This window comes from Phodopus roborovskii, unplaced genomic scaffold (assembly GCF_943737965.1).
Source record: "Phodopus roborovskii unplaced genomic scaffold, PHOROB, whole genome shotgun sequence".
Taxonomy (NCBI): Eukaryota; Metazoa; Chordata; class Mammalia; order Rodentia; family Cricetidae; genus Phodopus; species Phodopus roborovskii.
The window spans coordinates 19293519-19319651 of record NW_026125052.1 but is presented as its reverse complement, the minus strand read 5'-3'; the positions used below and the strand labels follow the sequence as shown (position 1 = coordinate 19319651).

The window sequence follows — 26133 nt, the reverse complement described above, 5'->3', positions numbered from 1 at the left end:
GTTCTCCAAAAGTTTGTTAGAACCTTAGCTTAAAGTGTTCTTTTTTAAGTAATTTGTTCTCTGGATAGCAGCTTTTAGAATATTAATTGGAGCAAAACTGAAATATATTGCAGAAGTAGTAAATATTTTAGCTTCCTTAAGAGGTAGCCACAAGAGAAAATTATAAATGGATAGCATAGATCATAAAGTGGGGTGGAAACTAAGAAACTGTACATTTTCAGTGTCTACTTGGAGGCTTTTACAGCTAATAAGTGTGAATTTCTATATTTGAGAATGAGTTTCCTGAGGCTAGTATAGTATATTCGTTTTTGTTGCTTCATGTATTTTATATACATTCAAAATCTACATTTATATTTTATATTCTCCCTTATAAAACTGATCCATTGTTATTTTGTACACAAATATTTCAGTTCAACCTAGGGAATTAACAGCAGTTATGAAATAATAACATCGTGATTTAAAATAGTATTTATTCATTTATTTGTTTATTTTATGTATGAGCATTTTGCCTGCCTTGTATGTGGATCACATGCATGCCTGGTTCCTGAAAAAGGCTTCAAATACCCTGGAACTGGAATTATGGATTGTTGTATTGTGACCTGCGTCATCTACAAGAGCAATAAGTGCTTTTAACCACTGAGCTATATCTCCAGTCTGCATCTTAAGTTTTAAAATGTTTGTATGGGTATGGTGAGATAATTTAGTGGATTAAGGTGCTTGCTGCCAAATCTGATGACCTGAGTTGGATCTCTAGGACCTCCATGGTGGAAGGAGAGAACTTAATCATTTGAGCTGTCCTCTGATGTCCTTATACAAATCATGCTTGTGTGTTCCCTCACACACATGTAAATAAATGAAGTAAAATGAATAAATTTTAATCTTAGCATATCTGAATATATATGGCTTAGGATTGATGATTCTCTCTGGAGTGATTTACTTTTAGGTAACTTTTGGAAATCATAGAAATAGCAAAGAAATAAAGATCAAAGAAAAACAGGTTTAGATTTGTCTTAACATCTTTCATCATTAAAGCTAATCCAGCACAAAATTTGCCCGGGGTGGAAGTGGGTTGTTGTCTTTTTAGCTACTTTTCTTTCCCCCAGGCACATAAAAAAAAAATTTTATGCATTGTCATCTTACATGTGAACCTATCATTTAAAAAATGTTTTTTTTACTTAAACTGTCACTTTTCTTTGTTTACTGTTATATACTTGTTCAGGTTTCCCTTTGCTGTCTCTGGATATGCCTCTTAGGGAAGTGAGTCAGGGGACAGATGCCACCATCTGGTGACATGGATGGTACTGGTAAAGATACTGATACTGGTGACAGGGTAGGAATAGATAAAAACCTAAGTCCTTATTATGTAATTGCTATTCCCCAATGCAGTTCTCATCATTAGAACATAAAAGAAATCCTCCCATATAAATGACATTATGAAGAATGCTGTGGAAAAATATTTTTACCTTATTCAAAAACAATTTTATCTGCTTTTGTTTGTTTGCATGTTTATAAACAAGTGGCTTATCCTGGCCTTGAACTTCTGATCCTTGTGCTTCTACATACTAAGTGATGGAATTAGATTTGCTGTTTTAGATTTATTTGTTTTGTCCCTTTATGCATATGAATATTTTGCTTGCATGTGTGTATGTGCACTCTATGTATGCCTGATGCCTATGGGGGTCAGAAATAGGTGTACATCCTTTGGAAATAGAGTTGTGTATGTTTATGAGCTACCTACCATGTAGATGCTGGCAACCAAACCCTGTTCTTCTACAAGAGTAGCAAATATTCTTAACTGTTGTTAAGCCATTTTTCCACCCCCTGTACTAAAGATATATTACTTTTCAGGCTGCTATGAAAAGCTATTTCAAATTGAATGCCTTAGAACAATAGAAATAAGTTCTTTCAAGGTTCTGGAGGCTTAAAAGTTGGAAAGTCAGTATATTTACCGAGCCATGCTGCCTGCAGTTAGAGGAAAGACTCATTACCTTTTCCTAAATGATTGCTGCTGCCAGTCCTTGGTTTGCGGGTGTGTTGTTTTATTTTGATTGTTTTGGTTTGTAGGTGCATCGCTCATTATTACCTGTTGTCACAATGCTAACTCTTTGCTGTACTTTTATGTTCAAATTTTCCTTATAAAAATACATCAGGCAGGGGGCTTACAGAATGAATCAGGGAGTAAAGGTACTTGCCATACATGCCTGGCAGCCTGTGTCTTCTCCAGATCATGTAAAGAGGAGAGCTGAGTCCACAGATTTGTTTTTTCTCCTCCACACATGATGTGTACAACACATATCAAACACGCACACACACATAATAATAAAACAGATTAGGTAAGTAAAATTATATTTAAAAATGTTATACTTACTGTCCACATTAAAGAGTATGTCTTCACTTGATATCATTTTCAAGATCATACTTTGAAATAACTGCACAACCTCAGGACCTTAGCATGAATTTTCAAGGGGCAATCTTCAGCTCAGCCTAGCAGATAAGTCTTAAAACTTACTCCAATTATACATTAATATAAATTCAGTTTTTATATTGCACTATAATAATAGAGACTTTTTAAAAAGTGTTCCATGCCCCTTTCTATAGATTTTCATGTTATCCATACTCATTTTAATTAGTTTGGTGATTCTGGGGATTAAATTCTCAGCCTTTGCACATCCTGGACAAGTACTAATATTGTGCTCTATCTCCAAGGTCTCACTGATTAACCCAGGCTATCATTAATTCATTTTGTAGCATAGGCATGGGCTTGAACATTGAGGCCCAGCTCACAGTTTAATTTTTATTTAATTTCAGGATTTTAAACACAAACAAATGAAAGGTCATTTAAGTGAGGACACAGTGCTGGGATTTGAGTATCTAATTATAGAGCTATGGTTCAGTTTAGCAGTTGTTTTAATTGTTTACTTTTTTGTACACTAAGTGGTAGGATATTTTCTCCTGTGATAGTAGAATGTGACAAACTGGAGAAAAACAAGTATACTAAGTACGCCTAAAGTATGCTCCCATTGTTCGCCAAGCTTGCATGGATTGTCTTTCCCCTTTTATGAGATGACTTTTTGCTTGGTTGTTGCTGTTGAGTTGTGAATTTGTCTTTGGTTAGATTGGGGGACATGGGACCGTTTAAGTATTCTGTTACAGATTAGAAAGCTCATTTAGATTTTCTGCCCTCCCTTCTTTCACAAGGTCTTATTCACCTCAGATTTGCTTCAACTCACTGTGTAATCAAGGACGAACTGTGTAAACAGGGGTGACCTTGAATGGCAGATCCTCCAGCCCTGCCTTCAGCCCTGCCTTCTACCCTTACACATTCTCAAGTTAAAAGTGTCTGCCACCATACTTACCTTTTAACTTTTCTTTTTATTTTGGTTTTTCGAGACAGGGTTTCTTTGTGTGGCTTTGGAGCCTGTCCTGGAAATTGCTCTGTAGCCCAGGCTGGCCTCAGACTCACAGAGATCCCACTGCCTCTGCCTCCCGAGTAATGGCATCAATGGTGTGGGCCACCATTACCTTGCCTAATTTTTCTTTTTTAAGGTGGTGCTTTGTGTTGTGCTTAGATTTTAGGCAGTCTGTCGTGGTGTAGCACATTCTAGCCTAGAGCTCAGCTCAGATTATTCTCACACTTGCTGCAGTTCTCTTTGTCTCCTTAGTTACTGGGAGTTACAAAGGTGTGTACCACCACTCCTGTTTACTTTGCTACACATTGATGTTCCCTCCCTCCCTCCATCCATTTCAGATAGGGTTTTTCTGGTGTAACAGTCCTGGCTGTCCTGGAACTCCTCCTCTTGTAGACCAGGCTGGCCATGAACTCACAGAGAGTCTCCCAAGTGCTGGGATTAAAGGCATGAGGCACAACTTCCTCGTTGGTTTTACCTTTCTTAAAAGTGTTCTATTCCAGGGGCTAGAGAGATTGTTATATCAAAAGGTAACTGTTACCTTCTGAATCTTATGTTCTTATTCTCCCAAAGGTTCCTTTTGAATATAAGTATTTTTGTTCTCTGACAAAAGTACAATTTCTAGTAATTCCTCCTACTCTTTTATACACTGGTATCATTGGATTTTTGTTTTGGGAACAGTCTGGAGGACCTTGAATTCTCTTGTTTCTACCTCCCGAATACAATACTACTTAACATTTGATGTGTTGCTCAGGGAAGGAATTGATGGCCTCATGCGTGCTTATTATTGCTTTAATTTTCCTAGGTCAGCTGGCTAGTTAGCTCCCTCTACCCCGTATTGTAAGGTGCCTCCCTTCTGGAATGGGAAAGAGGCTGCAAGAATGTCCTGGCTAAGTTTCAGAGTTAATATCTCTAAATAGAAGTAAGAACAGATAAATTTAAACCATCTTCAAAATATTTTCTTTTTAATGTATTCTGTGTGCTCTTTTGTTCTTTATCATTTCTTTAGAACATATGTATTGGAATTTCACGTCTAGTAAATAAAACTGAGGATAAGCATAGAGACTAATCTGGGTTTGATATTAACAGTGACATCTTTTCCTTAAAGTTACCATTTTTTTTTTATTCTTCCTGCTTGGTCATCTGTGAAATTATATATACTTTATTAGAGAAATGTTGTGAAAATGGGAGATTGAAAAAAAAACACTTCAGAAACCAAGCCTAGTGGCTTACACCTTTAATCTCAGGCAGTGAGTTTGAGGCACTTTGGTCGACAAAGTGAGTTCCAGTAAAGCCAGGGCTACACAGAGAATCTGTCTCAGTGGGAAAATAAAAGAACAAAAAGGAAACAAATCAACATTGAAACCTCTGGATATAGAAAGAACTAAATCAGGCATGGTGGCTTAGGCCTGTAATGTTAGCACTTAAAGAGACTGAGGCACCTGGGCAATGCAACTCTAACACTCTCTCTCTCTCTCTCTCTCTCTCTCTCTCTCTCTCTCTCTCTCTCTCTCTCTCCCTCCCTCCCTCCCTCCCTCCCTCCCTCCCTCCCTCCCTCCCTCCCTAATAAAAAGGTGGAAGGGAGGTAAATGGAATCAACTGAAGACTTATACTTTAATAATTTATTTGACTATATACCATTGTGAACTCTCCCAATTCTTAAATCTCTTTTGTATTTTAGATTTATTTATTTAGTATGTAGTCCGTGCTCTGCCTACAGGCCTGCAGGCCAGAAAAGAGCTCCAGATCTCATTACAGATGGTTGTGAGCTGGGAATTGAACTCAGAACCTCTGGAAGAGGAGCCTCTTCACCTAGGGGTGGGGCGCACAGGATTTTTCTGTGTAGCTTTGGAACCTGTCCTGGAACTTGCTCTGTAGACCAGGCTGGCCTTGACCTCATAGAACACACCTGCCTCTCCCTCCCGTCCCCCCCCCCCCCAGTGTTGTGACTAAAGGAGTATACCACCAATGCCTTGGCCAGCCCCCAGTTCTTAATCTTTTGGTCCTTGTTTAAAAGCAGAAATTAACCTAGATGGGTATGATGGTACATACTTTTAATCCCAACCTCCTGAAGGCTGAGATATGGGTTGTGAGTTCAGAGTCTGCATGGACTATCAAGACCTTATCTTGATTCACCCATTAATCATCATTCCAAATACTCAAGAGCCTCGTGAGCTTTGTTTTGTTTTCTGAGATAGGTCTTATATATCTGAAACTGATGTTGAACTGAAACTCTCAATGCTTTTGTCTACTCCTTCCAAGTTCCCAGATGATAGGCATCATCATACCCAGTTTAGACGGGATATTTTTCAGAAATAGTGCATAATTACTGCCCTCTGCAAAAAGCTTTTAATTTTGTGGTAAGGTTTAGGGGGTCTGTTTTATGCTTTAAATTAAGGAAGAAAATGTTTTTAAGATTTACCTTTTTTGAAACAGACTCCTTTTATGGGCCAGAAGAATGAGCTTGAATTTGTGGCCTTCCTCTTGAATCATATCCCTCAATGCTATGATATTGGGTATGAGCTGCTGTACTCAGATGGAAGTTTCTCTTAAATGGTGAAACTTTTGATTGATATATGCTGGTTTTTATTAAAATTGAAAACTATTGTTTCTGTATGAATTATGGAAAAGTTTTAAACTATTTTGTGATTTCATAAAGGGTTTTTTTTTTTTTAATGGAGTTTGAACTTGGGACCCCTCACACTTAGCATAGACTATACTACTGAAATGTATCCTTAGCCACTGAGCATATGATTTTTAAACTAATAAAAAAAATTTCAGTATCAAGTTGGTGTGGAACCCCATTTCTCCAGAGGTAAATGTTTGAGTTACTGGCCTCTCTTTTTCCTTAGGACTCTTAATTTTTTATCTAGTATATTGAGATTTTTCTCTTTTCATAGAGAAAATAAAAGACCATCACCCCCTTTTAACTACAGATTTGCTTGGTACTTTAAATTTTTTTCTATTTTCATTATTTATTTAATTTTTTTAAATTTCATATTATGTGTATGGGTGTTTTGCCTGCATTTATTTTTTGTGCATTACTTGTGTGCCTAGTTCCCACAGAGGCTCAAAGGCACTGGATCCCCAGGAATTGTTGTTACAGACAATTGTAAGCCACTAGGAATTGAACATGAGTCCTTTGGAAGAGCAGCCAGTGTTCTTTTCATCTTTTAAAACCGTCTCACTTTATAAAGATGTTAAGTTAGAAAGGATTCTATTGGTGGATCAGTTGGTTCAGTAGTTCTGAACGTTTATATTATTGACCAAAGAGCTGAAACTACTAATATACAGTCAGAATCTTCAGAATGTTGTAGCACATCTTTGCCCAGAACTCAGGAAGCTAAGGCAAATAGATTTTTGTGAGTTCAAGGACTGTTTGGGCTTCATAGTGAGATCCTGTCAAGAGGGAGAAGCAATGGGGATAGGGGGAGACAGAGACATTATCTTGACTAGCCAGAATTAGCAAACTCTAGATTCATTGAGGAACTCAATAAAATACAGGGGGATTGAGAAAGATAACTTGACATTAACTTCAGATGGTACACATTGACATAGATGCATTCATGTACACATACCCCACATACACATGCCAAATAAAACAAAACTACTGATGTTTGGTTTTGAGGCTAAGTCTTACTATGTAGTTCAGTTTGGCCTCAAACTCAAGGTCTTGACTCCAGCCTCCCAAGTACCTGGAATCATAGGCATGTGCCACTATCTAAATGAAAACCTTCATTTTGTTTGCTTTCATAACTTCTCTCACATAGTGATTGTAAAGTCTGGATTTGGAATTGTTGGGTACAGACTAAATCTGAGGTATTACATAGCTTCCAAGAAATACGTAAATTTGGGAAATGCTTGAAGTGTACCTCACCCTCTTTTTGTGTGTGTGCATACTTGGAGTTATTTGAATTCATGATTTACAAAAGTAGCCCAGTTATTCTTTATTCTTTATACACATTTATGATTAAGTTAATTGAAAATCCTTTCATTGCACATGTTCTAATAAGTCTAGTTGCTAATTACTCGGGTACAATAAAATATTTTTATCTCTTAAGAGTTTAGATCTGATAGGTCAGTGTAAAAGGAGTGACATGTAAGACAAGCCGTGTAGGTGAAGAGTGAAAGTCGGGGGCGGGGAGTGTGAGTCTCTGAAGTTTTCTTTTAAATTTACACTTATATGTAGGTATGTGCACACATACGCCACTGCGAGAACTTGGAGGCCAAAGAACAACTTACGGAGTTAGCTTTTCCCTTTCGCCACATATATTATTAGGCACAGCAGCAAGCTCCCTTACTTACTGAATCATCTCTCTGGCTTGGGTCTGAGTCCTAACATCTTGCTGAATTTGCCACTGTTCCTTTTTGTCAAAGCCTTTTGACAAAGATAGAATCCAAAGCCTGTATAGGTGATTGCAAGTGCTCTACCACTGCAACCATGAAAGAAATCTCAGGAAAGTAAAGCTACTGCTTATAGGTTAAGGGAAAAGGTTAGCAAAACTCCCTGCTCCAACCAATTCGAGATTAATTCCTAAGCTTGCAGTTTATACCACTCACACTGTTTTTCTACTCTTTGTCCTACAGGGCTTGATAGTCCTTGGGGAGGCACCTTTCTCAGACCATACAACAGACTTATATTCACTTAGTTCTGAGGTGAAGACAGATCATGGGACTGATAAATTGGTAAGTATAGAAAAGGGGTAATAAAATAAGGTAGCTTAATAGGTCAAGCAACTTCAGCCAGTTTAAGCACAGAGTTACAGAGTAGTGATTGGAATCAGGGTACTGCAGGTGTAAAATGCTCATACAGTTTTGATAAGATAACCTTTCTGGATGAAGGGGGAGGGGAGTGGGGTTATGTTGCTTTTTCAGTAACTTGTTAGATTGAAGCTGGGGATGAAGCTTGCTTGATAGAGAGCTTGTCTGTCATTCACAGAGCTCTGGTTCAATCCTGAACACTGAATAAGCCAGGTGTGGCAGTGCTCAGAATCCCAGTACTTGGGAGGAGCATCAGAGTATCAAGGTCATCTTTTGCTACAAAGTTTGAGCCAAGATTAGGAAATATGGGACCAGTCTCCCCCCCCCCCCCCAAAAAAAAAAAAAAAAAACCACACACACAAACATTAAAAGTTAGATTAGCCTTGGGGAGAGGAAGAAGTGTGATATAGATTTTCCCATTTAGGGTCAGACATCATAGGGAAGGCAGGGTGACAAGATTGTAAGAGCCAGAGATGTAGGACACAGTGTCTTTCAGACAGAGTGGTTGCGCGTGTAAATTCACAATGGTTATGACAGTATTTATGGGACCTGTACAAATTCTCTAACCAGATAAAATATCAGCATAAAGAGGAGAGGTAGGCACAAAGTCCTACCTTTATCTAGCCAAGAAGCTGCTGCCCTCTGAGAGAGAGTTAGTTTTTTACAGTGGAAGTCATACATGTAGGAGTATACTGATCTCCTTTGGGTTGAGTGTGCTAGGGGTTTGAGACAGGGTCTCTCCTATCTAGTCCTGGCTATCCTGGAACTCACCATATAGATTAGGCTGGCTTTAACACAGTGATCCTCCTGGCCCTGCTTCGCAAAGTGCTAAGATTAAAGGCATGTGTGACGATACCTGGCCAGACTTGGGGTGTGGGAGGGTAATGATTTATTTGTTTTTTATTTTTATGTGGCCTTCGTGTGTGTCTGTATCAGATCTCCTGGAATTGGAGTTACAGGTGTGAGCTGTCATATGGGTGCTGGGAGTTGAACCATGTCCTCTGGAAGAGCAACCTGTGCTCTTAACCACTACGCCATCTCTCCAGAGTTTTTTTTTTTTTTTTTTTTAACACGGATTTGGATGTGTTAGAAGGGGAGAGTGGATATTTGAGGAAATGCAACAGATGTGATTGTAAATATGATCAAACACTTTGTGAATGAATGATTCCCTTTTCTTCCCCCCCCTTCCCTTCTTGGTTTTTTGTTTTGTTTTTGTTTTGAGGGGGTTGGTTTGGTTTGGTTTTTTTGAAACAGGGTTTCTTTGTAGCTTTATAGACCAGGCTGGCTTTATAGATCCATCTGCCTTTATCCCGAGTGCTGGGATTAAAGGCATGTACCACCACCACACAGCTATGATTCCTACTTTTTAATGAGAATAAAACTGTCCTCTTAATACTCTTCTATATTATTAGGTCCTATTCAAATCTTTATTCTCTTTCCTTAATAGATGCTGGCTTTTATGAATATTAACATTATTTGGTAAACGTTTCAGTGACTTTGAATCTACAGACTTCATTGATGTTAATGTTTTCTTTTGGCTATATAATTCCTAAAAGATGAACAGGAAATTTGGGGGAGGGGGTTAGTTATTTAAGTTAAAGAGTTTACTTTTCATCTGCAACATAATGTACTTCGTTATCAATTATTTTCTGTTGTAAGTGTAAACTCATGACTTGGTGAAAACTTGTCTTTTCCCAAGGAAGTGCTTAGAGGTGTTTGGATCTTGAATAGGTCTTTACCTACCTAGTTCTGCTACTTTTGGTTCTGCTTGCTTGCTTGTCTTGAGACCCAGTCTTTGGGCAGTGGTGGCACATTACTTTCTCTCAGCATTTGTTAGGCAGAGGCAGACAGATAGCTCTCCTGAGTTCCAGGGCATCTTGGTCTACAGAGCTAATTCCAGGACAGCCAAAGCTGCACAGAGAAATACTGTTTCAAAAAAAGAATGGAGAACCAGGTCTTACTAAGATTCATAGGCTGGCTTTTAACTCTGTTAGTTACCGTTCCTTTTGCTGTGATCAGATAACCTGACAAGAATGTTCATGCTTCTTCCATGGTACAATATGTTGTGACAGGGAATTCAGGAAGCTTGTAACTAACTAGTCATACAATCCATCCGCAATCAAGAAGCCAAAGCCATAAATTCTGGTGCTCAGTTAGCTTTCTTCTTTATGTAGTCTAGTACTCTATCCTGGGGAATGGAGCCACTCACTAGTTAAGCCTAATTAAGATAATTCATACATATACATAGGCTTATGTCTCCAAGAAACCTTATCTTTAAAAAAAAAAAAAAAAAAAAAACAAGGGCAGAAGAGAGATGGTTTACAGCTTAGGAACACAGGCTGCTCTTTCAGAGCATTGAGGTTAGATTCCCAGCATAAGATTGACAATCATCTATGACTACAGTCTAAGGGGATCCAGTGCCTTCTGGCCTGTGTATGCACATGATACACAGGCATGTAGGCAAGACACACGTATAAAATAAAAATGAATAAATCTTAAAACTTTAAAAAAAAAAAGACCAAAAGCAAGATGAACAATCATGAAGAAAGACTATCACTACAGATTTTACAAATAACAAAATTTTGTATACAGCTTAATGCTGTTTGACTATATAGATAAAATAGTCAAAATTTTTAAGAGATTTCAAGACTGATAGTCATTCCTGGATATCCTTTGATGTGCACCCCCTCCCTCCCCCCCCCCCCCCCCCGTCAATGGACATCACAATCTCTTATAGAGAAGTTGGTACAGTTTGCATATAACTTATATGTACCCCCTCATGTACTTTTATTTCTTAGTTAACATTTGTATTACTTTTAATATAACATACAATGTACTTTTGAGTGAATAAGAACCCAAAATGTCTGTGAATATTCAATACAGATATGTTTTTTCTGACTATTTTCTATTCATTGTGTGTTGACTCCATAGTGGTGGCATTTGTGGTTACAGTGAGCCAAATATAAATAAGTGAACAGCCATACTTTTGTTAAAGAAATTGAATTTGTATTTGCAAACCTGGTGGGAAAACAAAGTAGAATGAACAATTTCTATTATTGTTTCTTCTGAACATGGAACAAAAAACCTTCAGTAACATAGTAGCAGAGCAAATGAATATAGTAGGATGTGTCATAAACAAAAAGTTTCTATTGGTGCATCATTAGATTTTTGAGGACACCATTACAATTAGAAGCCAAACCAGGTCTTGAGTGGTGGCTCAGCAAATAACAATGCTTGCCACCAAGCCTGATGACCTGAATTCAATCCCACAGCTTTTCCTTTTGGTTTTTTGAGACAGGGTTTCTCTGTATTGCTTTGAGTGATTTGGAGCCTGTCCTGGAACTAGCTCTGTAGACCAGGCTTGACTCAAACTCTCTCTGCCTCTGCCTCCCGAGTGCTGGGATTAACAGCATCTGCCACCAATGCCTGGCTCTTCACAGTTTTCTTATGGCCTCCACATGTGTACTCTGGTATGTACTCTCCCACAAAGAAAGTAGTTGAAAATGTTTAAAGAAAGAAAATTGTCAGTGAACTGTGACTAAAAGGCAAACTTTCTCAGAAAACGTATATCCATTGTCAGTACTACTTAGTAACAGTGCATTTTTCCCTTTGTAGAAGAAGGAATATTGCAGAAGGGTTGCACTGTCATAGCTGTGACATAAGGCATTCAAATTGGGAAAGAAAGCAAAACTGACTTTTGAAAACCATATACAGAAGCCATTAGCACTTAGTCTCAAGATAAAGGTCAATATATTAAGTTCAGTTGCATTTAAATTTATTGGCAGCAAGTAATAATTACCATTAAGCATTTGGGAGGCAGACAGAGCACTGAGTTCTAGGCCAGCCTGGTCTATAGAACTAGTTCCAAGACAGGCAAGGCTACCCAGAGAAACTCTGTCTTGAAATACCCCCCCAAAAAAAAAAAAAATTTTTTTTTTTGAAAGAAAGAACCATAAAGTAAAGCTGGGTATATGGTAATGGTAATACACACATGTAATAACATCACCTGCTGGGTAGGAGCAGAAAATCAGGAGTTCAAGGTCATCCCTGACTATATAGTCAGTTTGAGCCAGCTTGGCATACATTATTTCCAAGTTAAAAGGAGGAGGAGGAAGAAACCAGGACAGAAAAAATGGCACATATGTGCAGTCAATTACTTTTCATCAAGTGTTAAAATAATTCATTGAGATCTAGGGATGGGACTCATGATAGTATGCTTGGTTAAATTTGCATGAGTCTCAGGGCTTGATACTATATAAAAACAAAAACTGGAACACTTAGAAATATAGAATTTTTAAAGAAGGATTTCACATACCTATATCACAAAGTTACCATATTAAGGGGGGTGGGGGCTGACCTGGAGATGTGGCTCAGTGGTTAAGAGCACTTACTATTTTTGCAGAGGATTCTGGTTCAGTTCTCATACCTGAATCTAAAGCCCTCTGGCCTCCAGGGGCCCCTGCACATTGGTACAAATAAACTTAATGCAGGCATATACATATAAGTAAAAATAGTGTGTGTTTTGTTTTGTGTTTTTTTTTTTTTTTTTTTTTTTTTTTTTTTGTTTTTGTTTCCCCCTCCAAGATAAGGTTTCTCTGTGTAGCCTTGGCTGGCCTGAAACTCAAAGAGATTTGCTTGTCCCTGCCTCCATTGCACTGGGATTAAAGGCATGCACCACCACCGCCTGGTGACTAAATCTTTTAATAGAAGAAGAAAATGACCAACTCCATCAAGTAAATTACAATATTTATATAGCCACCCTTATGTGAAGAAATCTGTAAAGGCATTTTACAAGTCATTTGTTTTGTTGTTCTAAAGCAGGGTATGGGTGTGTAGGTCAAGTTAAGCAACAGAGTCTCAGTCCCACTGCTTCAGCCTCTGAAGTTCTGTGATTACAAACAAGAACTACCATTGCATATAGTGTCTTTCCTGATCATTCAGTTCTTTATTTAGTGAGTTTGTGCATGTGTGTTTGCTGGAGAGTGGAGCGCAAGATATATATTTGATTTTTATATTGAGATTCTCACTATAACCCAGAGTTTTCCAATTCAGCTTGTCTGGCTTGACATCTTGCTCCATGGGGCTCCCTTGTCTCTGCTCCCCTAGCTCTGGGATTATACAAGGCTGCCACTCTAGCTCATGATTTATGAAAGCACTAGAGATCGACATTAAGATCCTCAAGCTTGCTTGACAGGTGTTTTACTCAATAAACCCATCTTCTCAGCTCTTAATCGGTTATTTCACACTAGATATCTGACCATCAGTCTTATTTTATATGGCTCTTTAGATTTAGTTCCTTGGATTATCTTGTTACAGCATTGGTGTGGCCTTTAAATTGGGTCCTGTGGCATTTTTACTTGTTTATGTATTTTAGTTTTTTGTTTTGAGGTAGTATGTGACTAGGCTGCTTTGGCTGACCTTGGAGAACAATGTTTAGAAACCAAGATCTGGATACTGGTTGTAGTCATTGCTTTGTCATTAATTATAAGATTTCTCAATTGATAAAGCCAAGAATCTTAACTGCTAGTGTCCATATAACTGTAGCACATCTATTTTTATTTCATCTGTTCATCTGTATGTCTTAAAAATCAGAAGTTCAAGCAGTCCCAGCACTACTAGTAAGACTTTGGGCAAAATCAAGAGTTTGAGATTAGGGACTAGAGAGAGATGGCTCAGTAGTTAAGAACACATATTGCTCTTGCAGAGTACTTTTCATTCTGTTCTCAATGCCCACAGCATGGCTCACAGCATGTGTAACTCCAGTTGTAGGAGATCTGATGCCTTTCTTGTGAGGGCACCAGGCACATGTGTGATTCACATACATACACATACAGGCAAATACTCATACACAGTCATACACATAATGTCAATCTGAAAAAATAAATATGAGGTTGTGACTAGCCTGGCTACATAGTTAAATCCTGTGTCAATAAACAATCCCATGAATTGCTAAACAGTTCATCTTAATACTTTTCATTTGTTATTGATAGTTACTTGTTTCTGTTTTGATACTTGGTATTGCTTTCCAAGGCTGACCTCCAACTCAAAGCAGTCCTCTTAACTCAGCCTCCTAACTGCTGCAGCTAGAGATGTGTGCCACCACATTTGGCAATTGTTATATATTCAGTAGAATGCCTATGTAAAAGAGTTTTACCAGCTCATACTGTGAGAAATAAATTCACTGCCCCAGAGTATAATGTTTGTTTATATTAATGTTATTTATGATATAGTCCAAGCTGTTTTCTCTAGTAGGAATTAATTTTCTATCCTTGTGGGTTTGTTTTTCTGTTACTGTTGGGGTTTGCTTGTTTGTTTGTTTGTTTGATAATAAGGTTTCTCTATATAGCACAGACTGCCCTGGCTCTGTCTCTGAGTGCTGGGGTTACATTAAAGGCATGTCCTTATTCCTTTTATTGTGATTAACAATGTCTTTGTGGTAGGAGTATGTTTGTTTACAAATACTATATTCCACTTCTAGTCATTCTAGTCATACACAAAATGGTTGAGCAGTTTTATTGTTTGTTTGTTTGTTTGTTTGTTTATTTTTGGTTGGGGAAAAGAGGTTCAAGAAACAATAATGTGGTTTTAAAAGACACATTCTTTTGCTTTCTTTCCTTTCTTTCTTGCTCCTTTCCCATCTACTATTAGTTTTAGATTATCTTTTCACTGGTTTGTTTTTTATGTTTTTGTACACAAGTAGGCATTTGTACATTTTTATTGTTAATAATATGTTTATATTGTTTGTTTTTTTTGAGATGAGGTCTCATATAGCCCAGAAACTCAGTATGTAGCTGAGAATGACCATGGCAAGAAGGTCAGGGCCTCATTAACCTCAGACCTTGCCTCTAAAAGCAAAACAAAAATCCTCCATATGGAAATATTGTTCAAATGACCATTTAGTCCTAAATTCAAACTTGAGGATTTTGTTTAGTGAAAACTTTTTTTCCTTCAGTATTAGTAAATAATATCAATAAAGTATTACATATTAGTTATCTTTTATCCTTTTTATACTCATCCTACTTTACAGAAGTGATGGGGAAAACAACTGAACTATTAAATATTAATAGCTTTCTCACAAGAAAGGTATGCTAAAAATGTAAGCTATTGCTATTTTTCAGTTGTTCAAGATAACATTCGTCTTACCTTTGGATAATAGTTTCTTTTTCCTTGAGTTTCTACATTCACTGGTGATGCTGAGTAGTGCTTTGCCTGACAAATGTTTGAAGGTAGAGTTAAAGGGATAGAAACTGGCTAGGTAATATTGATCTATAGCAATTCTTTTGAGTAAAATTGGCTGTGAATATATAAGTTGAGCAATAAGGATTTACATGATGGTTTGCAGTTGCTATTTCCTTAAGTTATACATGTTTGTAACAATGTATGTAAAATATAAATCCTGATTATAGGTTAATTTCCTGTTGAATTTTTGAAAATAGTAATTCTGCAGAGGCAGATGGATCTCTGAGTTGGAGATCAGCCTGGTCTACAAGAGCTAGTTCCAGGACAGCCTCCAAAGCCACAGAGAAACCCTGTTTTGAAAAAAACCAAAATAAAATAGTAATTTTCGGGGCTAGGGATGTAAGCCAGTCATGGTGTTGCATCCCTGCTTTCGATGCACAGGGGAGGTTCGGAGAGATAGAGATAGAAGCATCAGAAGCTAAAGGTCATCCTCAGCTATATAGAGAGTTTGAAGCCACCCATTGAAACATGAGAATACATGTCTCAAAATTAACAGTCACATAATTGTGTAGGTTTTCTCTAATGATTAATCCAAAAAACGAGAAAGTGCAGTGAGGTATATGACCTCATTTTAAAATATGCTTAAACTGGTATCAGATAAGTAACTGGATTTTTCAGTCTTGCACTTTCATTTAGGATAATTTCCTGGCCAAAGTGCTAGTTTGTAGGAATGACTGGTACGCTGTGTATCTAGCTGACAGAATTAACTGATTTCATTTAAAATTGTTCTTACAAAAGCCTGGTGACCTAAGTTCAGTCCTCCTGTACCTATGTAAAGGTAGAAAGGAGAGAACCAACTGCATAACGTTGTCTTTTAACCTCCATACACAGAGAAGGACACACACTGACCCAAAATAATATTTTTAAGAACAAAACCCCCAAACTGTGCTCTGTATCATTGGGATGATAGTGGTTTTGAGCTAAAAAGTGATTCATTAGAAAGTTTAAAAACAGTTATTAAATAATAATTTTCTATAAACTCCAGTATTGGTGTTTGAACTCCTTTACTTCAGAAAAATTTATCTTCCTTTGTGAAAATAAAAATTCACATTAAAGAATAACATTTAAATTTCATTGCTGTGTTAATTATATCATGACTACACCTGGCTCTTTCATCAGAAGAAAGCCATAATTGGGGTGGGAGGGGACATAAAAATTAAAAAATCTGATGCTTAGCTTAGCATTTCCTTGCTGTGATAAGATTATTTCTGATTTTACTTCCTTTGTTTTCCTTTAGGGAAGATTATTCCTGTAATGAATTTTTATAAATTTGTTTTGTAATAAGATTTTGTTAAGAGTGATAACATTTTATCCTACAGTTAAAATTCTCATACCCTGGGCTGAGTGTGGTGGCAAACACCTTTAATGCCAGCACCCAGAAGGCACAGAGGTAGGCTGACCTTTGAGTTTGAAGAAAATCTAGCCCCCAAAGCAAGTTCCAATCTAACCAACGCATACTGAGACCCTGTGTCAAAAAAATAAAAATGAACCTTAGTCTCTTTTCTAAAGAAACCTTAATCAAATAGAGTCAACATTGGTAACTTAGAACTTTTAAGACACACAAATCAAGCTGCTTTCAGGATTTAGTGCTGAAACATTTTACAAATAAGAGTTTTTAATATTGTTTCTGAGACCATTTTCTTACTGCATGGCCCAAGTTGGGCTCCAGCTCTTGTGTAGTCCAAGCTAATCTTTAGCTTGAAATCCTCTTACCTCACAAATAATAGTATCACAAATGTACAGCATCATGCTTGGCTGTATCTTAAGTGAATATGAAATTGCCTGTTTGTGCATACCAGCAAGTAGTTGACAGTCAAAGCATTTTCTACTTGGTTGGAACTTTCTGAACCATACTGTTGTAAATCTGGAAATATGTAAGGAGTAAGGTTTTTCCTCCCGCTGCTGGTCTGGTCCCGCCACCGCGCCAGCCCCAATTTACACTCTGAGACTCTGTGTGCTGTTGGCCAGGTAGTAGTTTCTTATCGGCTAGCTCTGTCTTAAGTATTAACCCATTTCTGCTAATCTATGTATTTCCACGTGGTCTCCTCGGAGAGCCGGCTGGCGTCCAGCTCTCTCCAGACTCTCCATCTTGACTCCTCCTTACTACTTCCTCTTTTCTCCTAGTCCCTCCTATCTTCCTTTCCTATTGGCCAACAGTGCTTTATTCATTAACCAGTATGAGAAACATATATACAGAATGACATCTCCCATCATCTCCTCTTTTTCTGTCTAAAATAAAAAGGGTTTTAACCTTAGCATAGCAAAATGTATCACACAACAGTTAACAAGTAAGAATCACAGTAAACATTATTTAGTCCATTAACATTTAGCAAGATTTGAAGAAAACATTCCATCAACTATTCTATCTTATTGAGTCTAAAGTCCTATATGTACCTTATCTTTAATCCTAACAAAGGAAAACTATAACCAAAACTATCTGTCTTCAACTCCTTCAAAGACCACAGAAGGACAGTATATAAACTGTAGAAATGACAGAGACATCTTGCCTTGTCAGTCACCTGAAGTTCTTCTGTAATCTTCCATCTTCAGCCCATAGGCCATAGTGTGTCTGGCATTCTTCAGCAAAGGAGGAAACTTTAAACTTTTTACCTTTAAAAAGATTGATTGTGGTCATTAACCATTTATAACCAAGCCCACTTAAATAAAAACAAACATTGATAAACAATATTTGGGGATTTGGGTGTCGTTCTTTCCAAACTACTTCCTGCTGATAGGGGGCGTTGTCATGGGGGATCCTAAGAAGATGAAATCCTGGCTGTAGTCTGCAAGGCTGCCTTGTTCAAGCTGTTTTGAACATTGGATCACCTGGATCCCATGTGCTAGAGTTATCACCATACTCCCAGCTCTATTTATTTATTTTTTGAGCCCTGTAAATGCAAAATTTGTTTTGATAATTGGAACTATAGAATTTCCTTACATCGCTTCCTTGTTTGTATTCTACTTATATTTGATTTGTATAAAGGTAGTTGTTAGTCCAGCATGTCCTAGGCTCTGCGTTTGATCCATAGCACCAGATAGAAAATAAAACAATAGCAGATGGTTACATTCATTTGAAATTTGTGTTTGTGTACAGCATGGGTCTATGTGCGTATGAGCACTGAAGCAGGAAGTAACATCAGATGTCTTCTTAGTACTCCACTATTTTTTTTTTATTTTTATTTTGTATTTTGAGATAGTTTTACTGGATTTGGCATTCACTGATCTTGCCAGCAAAGTCCAAGAATCCACCTGTGTCCAACAATGATTATAGGTGCACATTACGATATTTTTTTTTTAAGATTGTGATTTTAATTTTTTTATGTGTCTTGGTATTTTACTTTTACCACATATGCTTCTGTTACCTTTGGAGACTAAAAAGGGGGCATAGGAGCCCCTGTAATGGGTATTACTGATGGTTTTAAATTGCCATGTAGTACTGAGAATCAAACCCAGGTCCTCGAAAGAAGAGCAATCAGAGATCTTAATTGTGGAGTCTGAGTGTAGGTTTTTTGCATTAGTGTGATCCCTGTAGAGTTCAGAAGAGTGAGTCAGATCCCATGGATCTAGAATTACAAGTGGTTGTGACATATTGGGTGTAGGCTGTGAACCAAACTACAAGACCAGAATACAGGCTTTGTTTTGTTTTTGTTGTTGTTGTTGTTGTAGTTTGAGACAGGGTTTCTGTGTGGCCCTGGATGTCCTGGAACTCACTCTGTAGACCAGTGTGGCATTTAACTCATGGAGATCAGCCTGCCTCTGCCTCCTCAGTGGATTAAAGGTGTGGGCCATCCCAACCCCCTTCCCCCAGGCAGTGATTGCACATGCCTTTAATTCCAGCACTCAAGGCAGATGCAGGCCGATATCTGAGCTTCAGGCTAGCCTGTTCTTCAGAGAAATAAAGACAGGCCCTGTCTTAACAAAGAAAAGAAAAGAAAAATGCATATATGCATTGTGTGTGTGTGCTCTCCAATCGTGCACCCATGTATCCATGTGGAAGTAAAAAAATTTAAGACAAACTATAACTGGATCCTAGATCTGTGCTACAGCATTTGCCAGACCTGCTCAGGGTACTGAGTTTGATCCCTAGTGCTGTGAATTTTTAAAAAATAAATTTTTGAAAGAAAAATTTTTTTTTTTTTTTTTTTTGTGGTACAACAGCAGATGTTGACATTAAAATTTCCTTTTAGTTGTCTTTGATACTTTTTTACTGTAACCTTCTTGGCCCTTTTTGGAAGAGTCATGTTACTATATAATTGTTTTGCTAAACTTTTGTTCCATAGAATTATGTTGAGGTTCTTTGTCATTATCCATGTGGTACATGAAATCTGTTAAACATTTGGGTTCCTCTTTCCTCCAGAGCTAATTCTCTAATTATTTTATCTGTCATGTACTTTTTTTTTTTTGTTTTTGTTTTTGTTTTTGTTTTCTTTAAAGTTCACTGTGGTGCTGCTGGGGTAAATGCTAATGTGTTTTATATTTCTTTTCTTTACTCAGATTGAGTCTGTTTCTCAGCCTTCAGAAAACCATGGTATTCCTGTTAGTCATATTTCTGAGTCCTTGTCTACCAAATCATGTGGAGCACTGAAACCTGTCAATGGAGTTGTTAACAGGTATCTTTTTATGTCTTCTACTTCTCACATTTAATGCCCATGTAAAAGATGAATTTGGAGCCCTAATTATTCTCAGCTAGGACTGACTAAATTAACCCTATTACTTAGTAATACTTTATGTCTTATACTATACTATGCCAGGGTTTTTTGTTTTTTTCCCATGAGACAATTTCTCTGTGGCCCTGGCTGGCGGGGAACTCACTCTATAGATCAGCCTGGCCTCAAACTCAGAGACCACATGCTCCCGTGTGTGTGTGCGCGCGCGCGCGTGTGTGTGTGTGTGTGTGTGTGTGTGTACATATATATACACATACATACGTATAGTGTGTTTATGTAGTCCCTTTTACCTACCATTGTCTAAAAGGGATTGCTATAGAGTAAAACGAAGTCCTATGGTTAAATTATGTGAAGGTTTCTAAATTTCCTATGCATGTGAATATAATAATTTATCCTTAAAATTCATTATAAACAAGAGAACGGTTTTTATGACTTCATTAATATTTGCTAAGTTGTTTTCTTAGCAATCATGAGTTTTCTGTAGTTTTTGTTTTGGTTTGGTTTTTTGAGACAGGGTTTCTCTGTATTGCTTTGGAGCCTGTCCTGGAACTCACTCTGTAGACTAGGCTGGCCTCAAACTCACAGAAATCAACCTGCCTCTGCCTCCAGAGTACTGAGACAATGCCTAGCTCTTTAGGCATATTTCTGTTATAGAACAAAAACTGACAATGAAAACTTAAGTTTGCATATTGACCTTTGCTCCTTTCAAGTCAGGAAATGGAGCCCACATTAGAGGCTTTGTTTCGTCTGTGTTCTGAAATACTTCTCCTCCCTTTTTGTAGTCTTCAGCCTGTCCTGGGAGACCATGTTCCAGGTGACAGTTCTGATGCTGAGGAACAATTGCATAAAAAGCAACGGCTGAATTTAGTCTCTTCATCATCTGATGGCACCTGTGTGGCAGCCCGAACTCGGCCTGTCCTGAGCTGTAAGAAACGGAGGCTTGTTAGGCCCAACAGCATTGTTCCTCTTTCTAAGAAGGTGAGTACTCAGATCAGTCTGTTCTCAACTTCATTCCATTTACCTAATGCTTTCCAAAGTTGTCCCCAAGGTTTCCTGGGAACCTTAGAAGAGTACTAAGTTCCTAAACTGCTCCTCCCTAGAGCTTGGTTTAGTTGCTTTGGGGTTAGGATTGAACTTTTTTCCCTTTAATTTTTGAATTAGCATGTTCTATTTGATGTGACAGTTTCATATGTGTAATTGTACTTTATCCATAGGAAGGTCTTGTTTTTCAAAAAACTCTTAGATGACCACAGCCAGATTTTAAAACAAAATGGAAGAGACTCTTGAAGTGTCAAGAACACTTTTTATTTCTTGTCTGCACTATTTTCCTCAATTGGCAGTGTTATCCAGGTGTGGTGGAACAGTAAGTCCTCTTGCCCATCCAGACATCTCTAGCTTCTTCTACCCCTCCCACCTTTTCATTTTGAGACAAGATCTGTTGTAGATCAGGATGTTCTTAAACTTGTGGTCTTCCCACCTCACTGTGTACAGATGTGAACCACCAGGCCTGACTCTTGTTTTGAGATTATTGTTTTGATTTGGCTTTATTTGTGTTTTGTTTGTTTGTTTTTGATAATTATTTTCACCAAGTATATCAAGCTGGGCTGAACTCCTTAGGTCCAAGGATTATAGGTGTATACCACCACACCCTACCAAAAGTGACTGTGTTGAAGGTTTTGCATTGCTTTGCTTTAGAATTTTGTTGTAATGGTCTGGGTGTATCTCCTGAATGTTAGCATGTGTGCCCTGTGTGTTGCCTGGTGTGCTCATAGATGAGAAAAGGATGTTGAATCCCCCTGGGCTTGGATTGTAAATGGTTATAAACTGCCATCTGGGTGCTAAGAACTGAACATACTCTTAGCTGCTGAGCCATCTGTCCCTTTACAAAGAAATTTCTTTTCCTTGCTATTTTATCCACCTCTCCCTTCTTTTGTTCTTTGCTTCTTTCTGCTTTTGAGACAATATCTGTAGCCCAGGCTAGTCTTGAATTTCTCGGCCTCCTGCCTTTACCCCCTGAAAGTGAAGTCATTTGCCATGTTGCCTGACTTCCTCTACAATTCCAAATTTGTATTACTAAACAAATGTTCATATTCACAGAAAATGGAAATGACTTCATAATTGTGATAAAATTATTTTTTGAAGAGCAGGGTTTATTCTGAAACTTATGAAATCTGTGATTGATATATATATATATATATATATATATATATATATATATATATATATATATATATATATATATATATATATATATATATATATAGGCAGGCATACCTGACTGGTTATTAGGACAAGGTATTTTCCCTTTATGAAATTTTTGGTTCCTGTTCATTTACTCTTTTGTAAAATACTTGTTAAATTTTGGTGAGTTGTTTGTTCTAGGTATTGTTGATACAATGGTTAGATAAAAATGAAAATCCTTAATCAAGAACTTGTGGTCTTCCTGCCTCAGCCTCCTGGGTTACTAAGATAACAGGGCTGTGCCACGTTTTGACAACTTTGGGGGTTCTTATTTTTAGATTTATTTTCATTTTATGTGTATGGGTGTTTCATCTACATGTCTGTTGTTTGTAGATCTTAATACCAGTGTTAGAGCAAAAGCTTCAGTGAGATAAACTTGTTGGAATAAAGAATAAAAGGTCTTGAATTTGAGGGTTTCCTGGAGGAGGAGGCCGAATAGGGCCACTCAGCAGGACACCGGCGGCATGCCTGCTGAGATGCCAGGGGACCCTCACCTCACTGGTGTGGCCCTGTGCCACCAGGTGCACTTGCTCCCCACTCCTTCATTCACAAGCTTTTCTGGAATTCTCAATATCTGCACTTTTTTTGTTGTTGTTGTTGTTGTTCATTTATTGTTTGTTGTTTGTTTGTGCATTTGTTTATTGAGAGCCTCTATCTCAAACTCAATGCTTATTGATTGAGGAATGGATCTAAACACCTTAGTAATTTCCTTCACCAGTCTCCCCTTTGCAAAGCAGTAATGTGCTCATCTGTTGGTTGGTTCGGTTCTTTCAATGGTTCATTCATTTGTAAATGACTTTTTGAGCTCCAAATATACAACTATTTTCAGATACCTTTCTGACCTAAGGCCAACTTTCCCTTTTAGTCTTGCTTTATTTACTCTACGGGGTGTGAGTCAGAATTATGGGCCATTGTTCTTTCATTTGGCCTTGTGGACTAAAAGCTGTTGACAGGTCTGGAAAGATAGGACAGACAAAGGTACTTGTCATCCAGCACAACTGGTTTAGTTTGATCCTTGGAATCTACATACTGGAGAGAGATCACTTACTTACGCAAGCCTTGCTGTGACCTATCTACACACACACACACTTTTAAATATTTTTATTTAGTTATCTATGTGTTTATTTATTTATGAGGTGCTATAGGGGCTGGAGAAATGACTCTGCTCTTCTAGACCTGGGTCAATTCCCAGCACCCACTTGATAAAAAGTTCTGTTAAATGTAATGGATTTTTAATGGTAGTTTTATGAAATTTAACTTAGGTCTCTGGAAAAGCAGCCAGTGCTCTTAACTGGTGAACCATCTCTCCAGCTTTTGTTTTTTCTGTAAGTTTTATTTTAATGGAGAGATGTTTTGGTGACTGTTGGTCAGTTGTTTTGGTTTGTGTTTAAGTTTTTGGTTGTTTGTTTAGTTTCAGTCTAATTAGCTGAGTAGGATGGGTAATTTGTCTTCTAACACTATTGGTGTTTACATAAATATATTCAGTATTTTTTTTGTGTGTGTGTGTGGCATCTAACATTGCAACTTACTAGAATTGTCACCTTCAATTTACCCAGTCTAATCTTCAGAAGACTTTCTTTGTATGCAACCTCTCTATGCAGCCTATCTTAACAATGAAGCAGTTGTGGAATGTTGGTAAAGACCACATTGTTCTTAAATATTTATCTTTCTCCTATTTAAGTCCATTAAAAAACATGCTGAGGACATGTCTATAAAGAGACTGTGAATATAGTTAAGGCCCTGGTGCAGTACTCAAGGGGTGAGGGAACATTGTATGAACACTTCAAAAGAGACACACATACAAAGTCTGTGATGGCTGACTCCCAGTATTTGGACGGTAGAGGTAGCAGCAACACGAGTTTGGCCAGGTATGGGGGGCCTGTTTACCTTGGCTACCTGAGACCTTGTCTCCCCATCTCCATCCAAAGGGACAACAGAAAAGACATAAATTATAAGCCAGGTGTGTCACACATACCTATACTGTAGCACACAGAAGGATAAGAGGCAATTTGTGGGTGTGTTAGACCAATCTGGGAAACATAGTACAACCTTGCCTTAATAGGACAGAAGCCAGCATTCAATGAGGAAAACTAAGATGAGAGGATTTTGTGAATTCTGAGAGGGAGAGGAAGAGAACAGTTTTGGGTAGAGTTTCAGTGCTCCTAATCTTTTCTAGCATTCCTTTTCACAGTGCCATTCTCCAGGCATATTCTTGCAGATTGGGTGTTGGCTAGATGATGTTATGAGTCATGCTTGGCAAGTGTCGGCCTTGTTCTTTGTAACGCAAGATTGTAGGGATCCACATTGAACATCTCAGCTTGTCTCAAAGCCTGAAAATATAAAAGAAAAATGAAAAAGCTTGTGGAATTAAGTCTTTGTAGGACTTAAATTTATTCATTTAACTATATCTTGTTCCTCTGTATTATAAAGGAAGTTTAAAGAAAATAATTTATCCTTGGAATTGTGAAGGGGGTCATTCAACATGCATCATTTATTTTCATTATATAGTCATGAGTTGTGTTTTGGTTTTTGAAAGTGGAGGACAGTTTGGGAGATCTGCTGCGTAGGACTAAAATCCTGTGCCACCACCATACCCATCGAAGATGTTGGGTTTTTATCAGAGACAAATTGTCAGTTTTGTTTTGCTTTTCACAGGTTTACCGGAATAGCACCACCCGCTCTGGCTGTGATGTCAATCCCTCTTGTGCTCTGTGTGGTTCAGGCAGTGTAAACACCATGCCTCCTGAAATTCACTATGAAGCCCCTCTGTTGGAGCGTCTTTCTCAGTTGGACTCTTGTGTTCACCCTGTTCTAGCATTTCCAGATGGTAAGAACAACAATATTTGAAATCTAATAGGGTTCTAAGTGAAAGAAAATCAGTGATGTCAGATACTATTACTTTCTGTCTCCAAAAACTTGTCAGAATTTTGCTGTTTGATCCTATGATTCATGTAGAAGGAGCAGCTCCCATTAAGTCATCTTCTGACCTTATTGTCGATGAATGGGTGTTAATATAAGAAGGGGCTGAAGCAGTGACTCAGAGGTTAAGAATAAGAACTTGCTCTCTTGAAGAGGACCTAAGTTTGATTCCCAGCCCAAATGGTAGCTGATAACCATCTGTAACTCCAGTTCCATATGTCTTTTCTAGTTTCTGAGGATACTGCATGCACAAGGTATGTATTTGTACATGCAGTCAACACACATACAAATAAAAATAAATATTTAAAATAAAAAGTAAGAGGCTGGAGTTTAGTAAGCAGTTGAGAGCACTGGCTATTCATCCAAAGGACCCTGGTTTGATTCCCAGCATCCACATTGTGGCATTCAACTGTCCATGACTTCGATTTCCAGAGAATCCAACACCCTCTTTTGGCCTCCATTACTGCTAGGTACACATGTAGTACACAGACTACATACAGCCAAAATATCTCTATATATGAATAATAAGATAAAATGACTCTGGAAAAATGGCTTAGTGGTAAAGAAAATAAATGTACTGCTCTTGCAAAGCACCTGCTTTGGACCTTGAGCTTATTTCTACCTCCAGAGTGCTGAGATTAAAGGGGATGACACCATGCCTTGAATTTGGTTCTATTAATTTCCCTGTCCTTCTTTATGGGAATGTGTCAGGGGTCTCGTGTATTCTGTACTGGCCTCAAATTCACTGTGTAGTCAAGAATGACTTTTGAACTCCTGATTGTCCTGCCTCCAACTGCAGAGTGCTGAAATCACAGGCATTGGGTCTCTGTGGTGTTGAACACTAAACCCAGGACTTTAAGAAGACAGGCACTTTGCCACCTGAGCTATATCTGAAACCC

The 26133-nt window shown here is 37.9% G+C and overlaps 1 protein-coding gene across 8 annotated transcripts in view; it reads left to right on the top strand.

Moving 5' to 3' along the window:
• The window catches only part of Kansl1 (KAT8 regulatory NSL complex subunit 1), a 124049-nt gene that overhangs the window by 82331 nt on the left and 15585 nt on the right, over nucleotides 1-26133 (top strand). For 6 of the 8 annotated variants that reach the window (XM_051178724.1, XM_051178704.1, XM_051178715.1 and 3 more), the window contains 4 exons: nucleotides 7995-8093; nucleotides 19902-20017; nucleotides 20857-21052; nucleotides 24971-25142. In XM_051178724.1, coding sequence (XP_051034681.1) covers nucleotides 7995-8093; nucleotides 19902-20017; nucleotides 20857-21052; nucleotides 24971-25142 — 583 coding nt within the window. The remainder of the gene's footprint in view (nucleotides 1-7994; nucleotides 8094-19901; nucleotides 20018-20856; nucleotides 21053-24970; nucleotides 25143-26133) is intronic. The other 2 variants (XM_051178730.1, XM_051178743.1) reach the window with 1 other exon arrangement.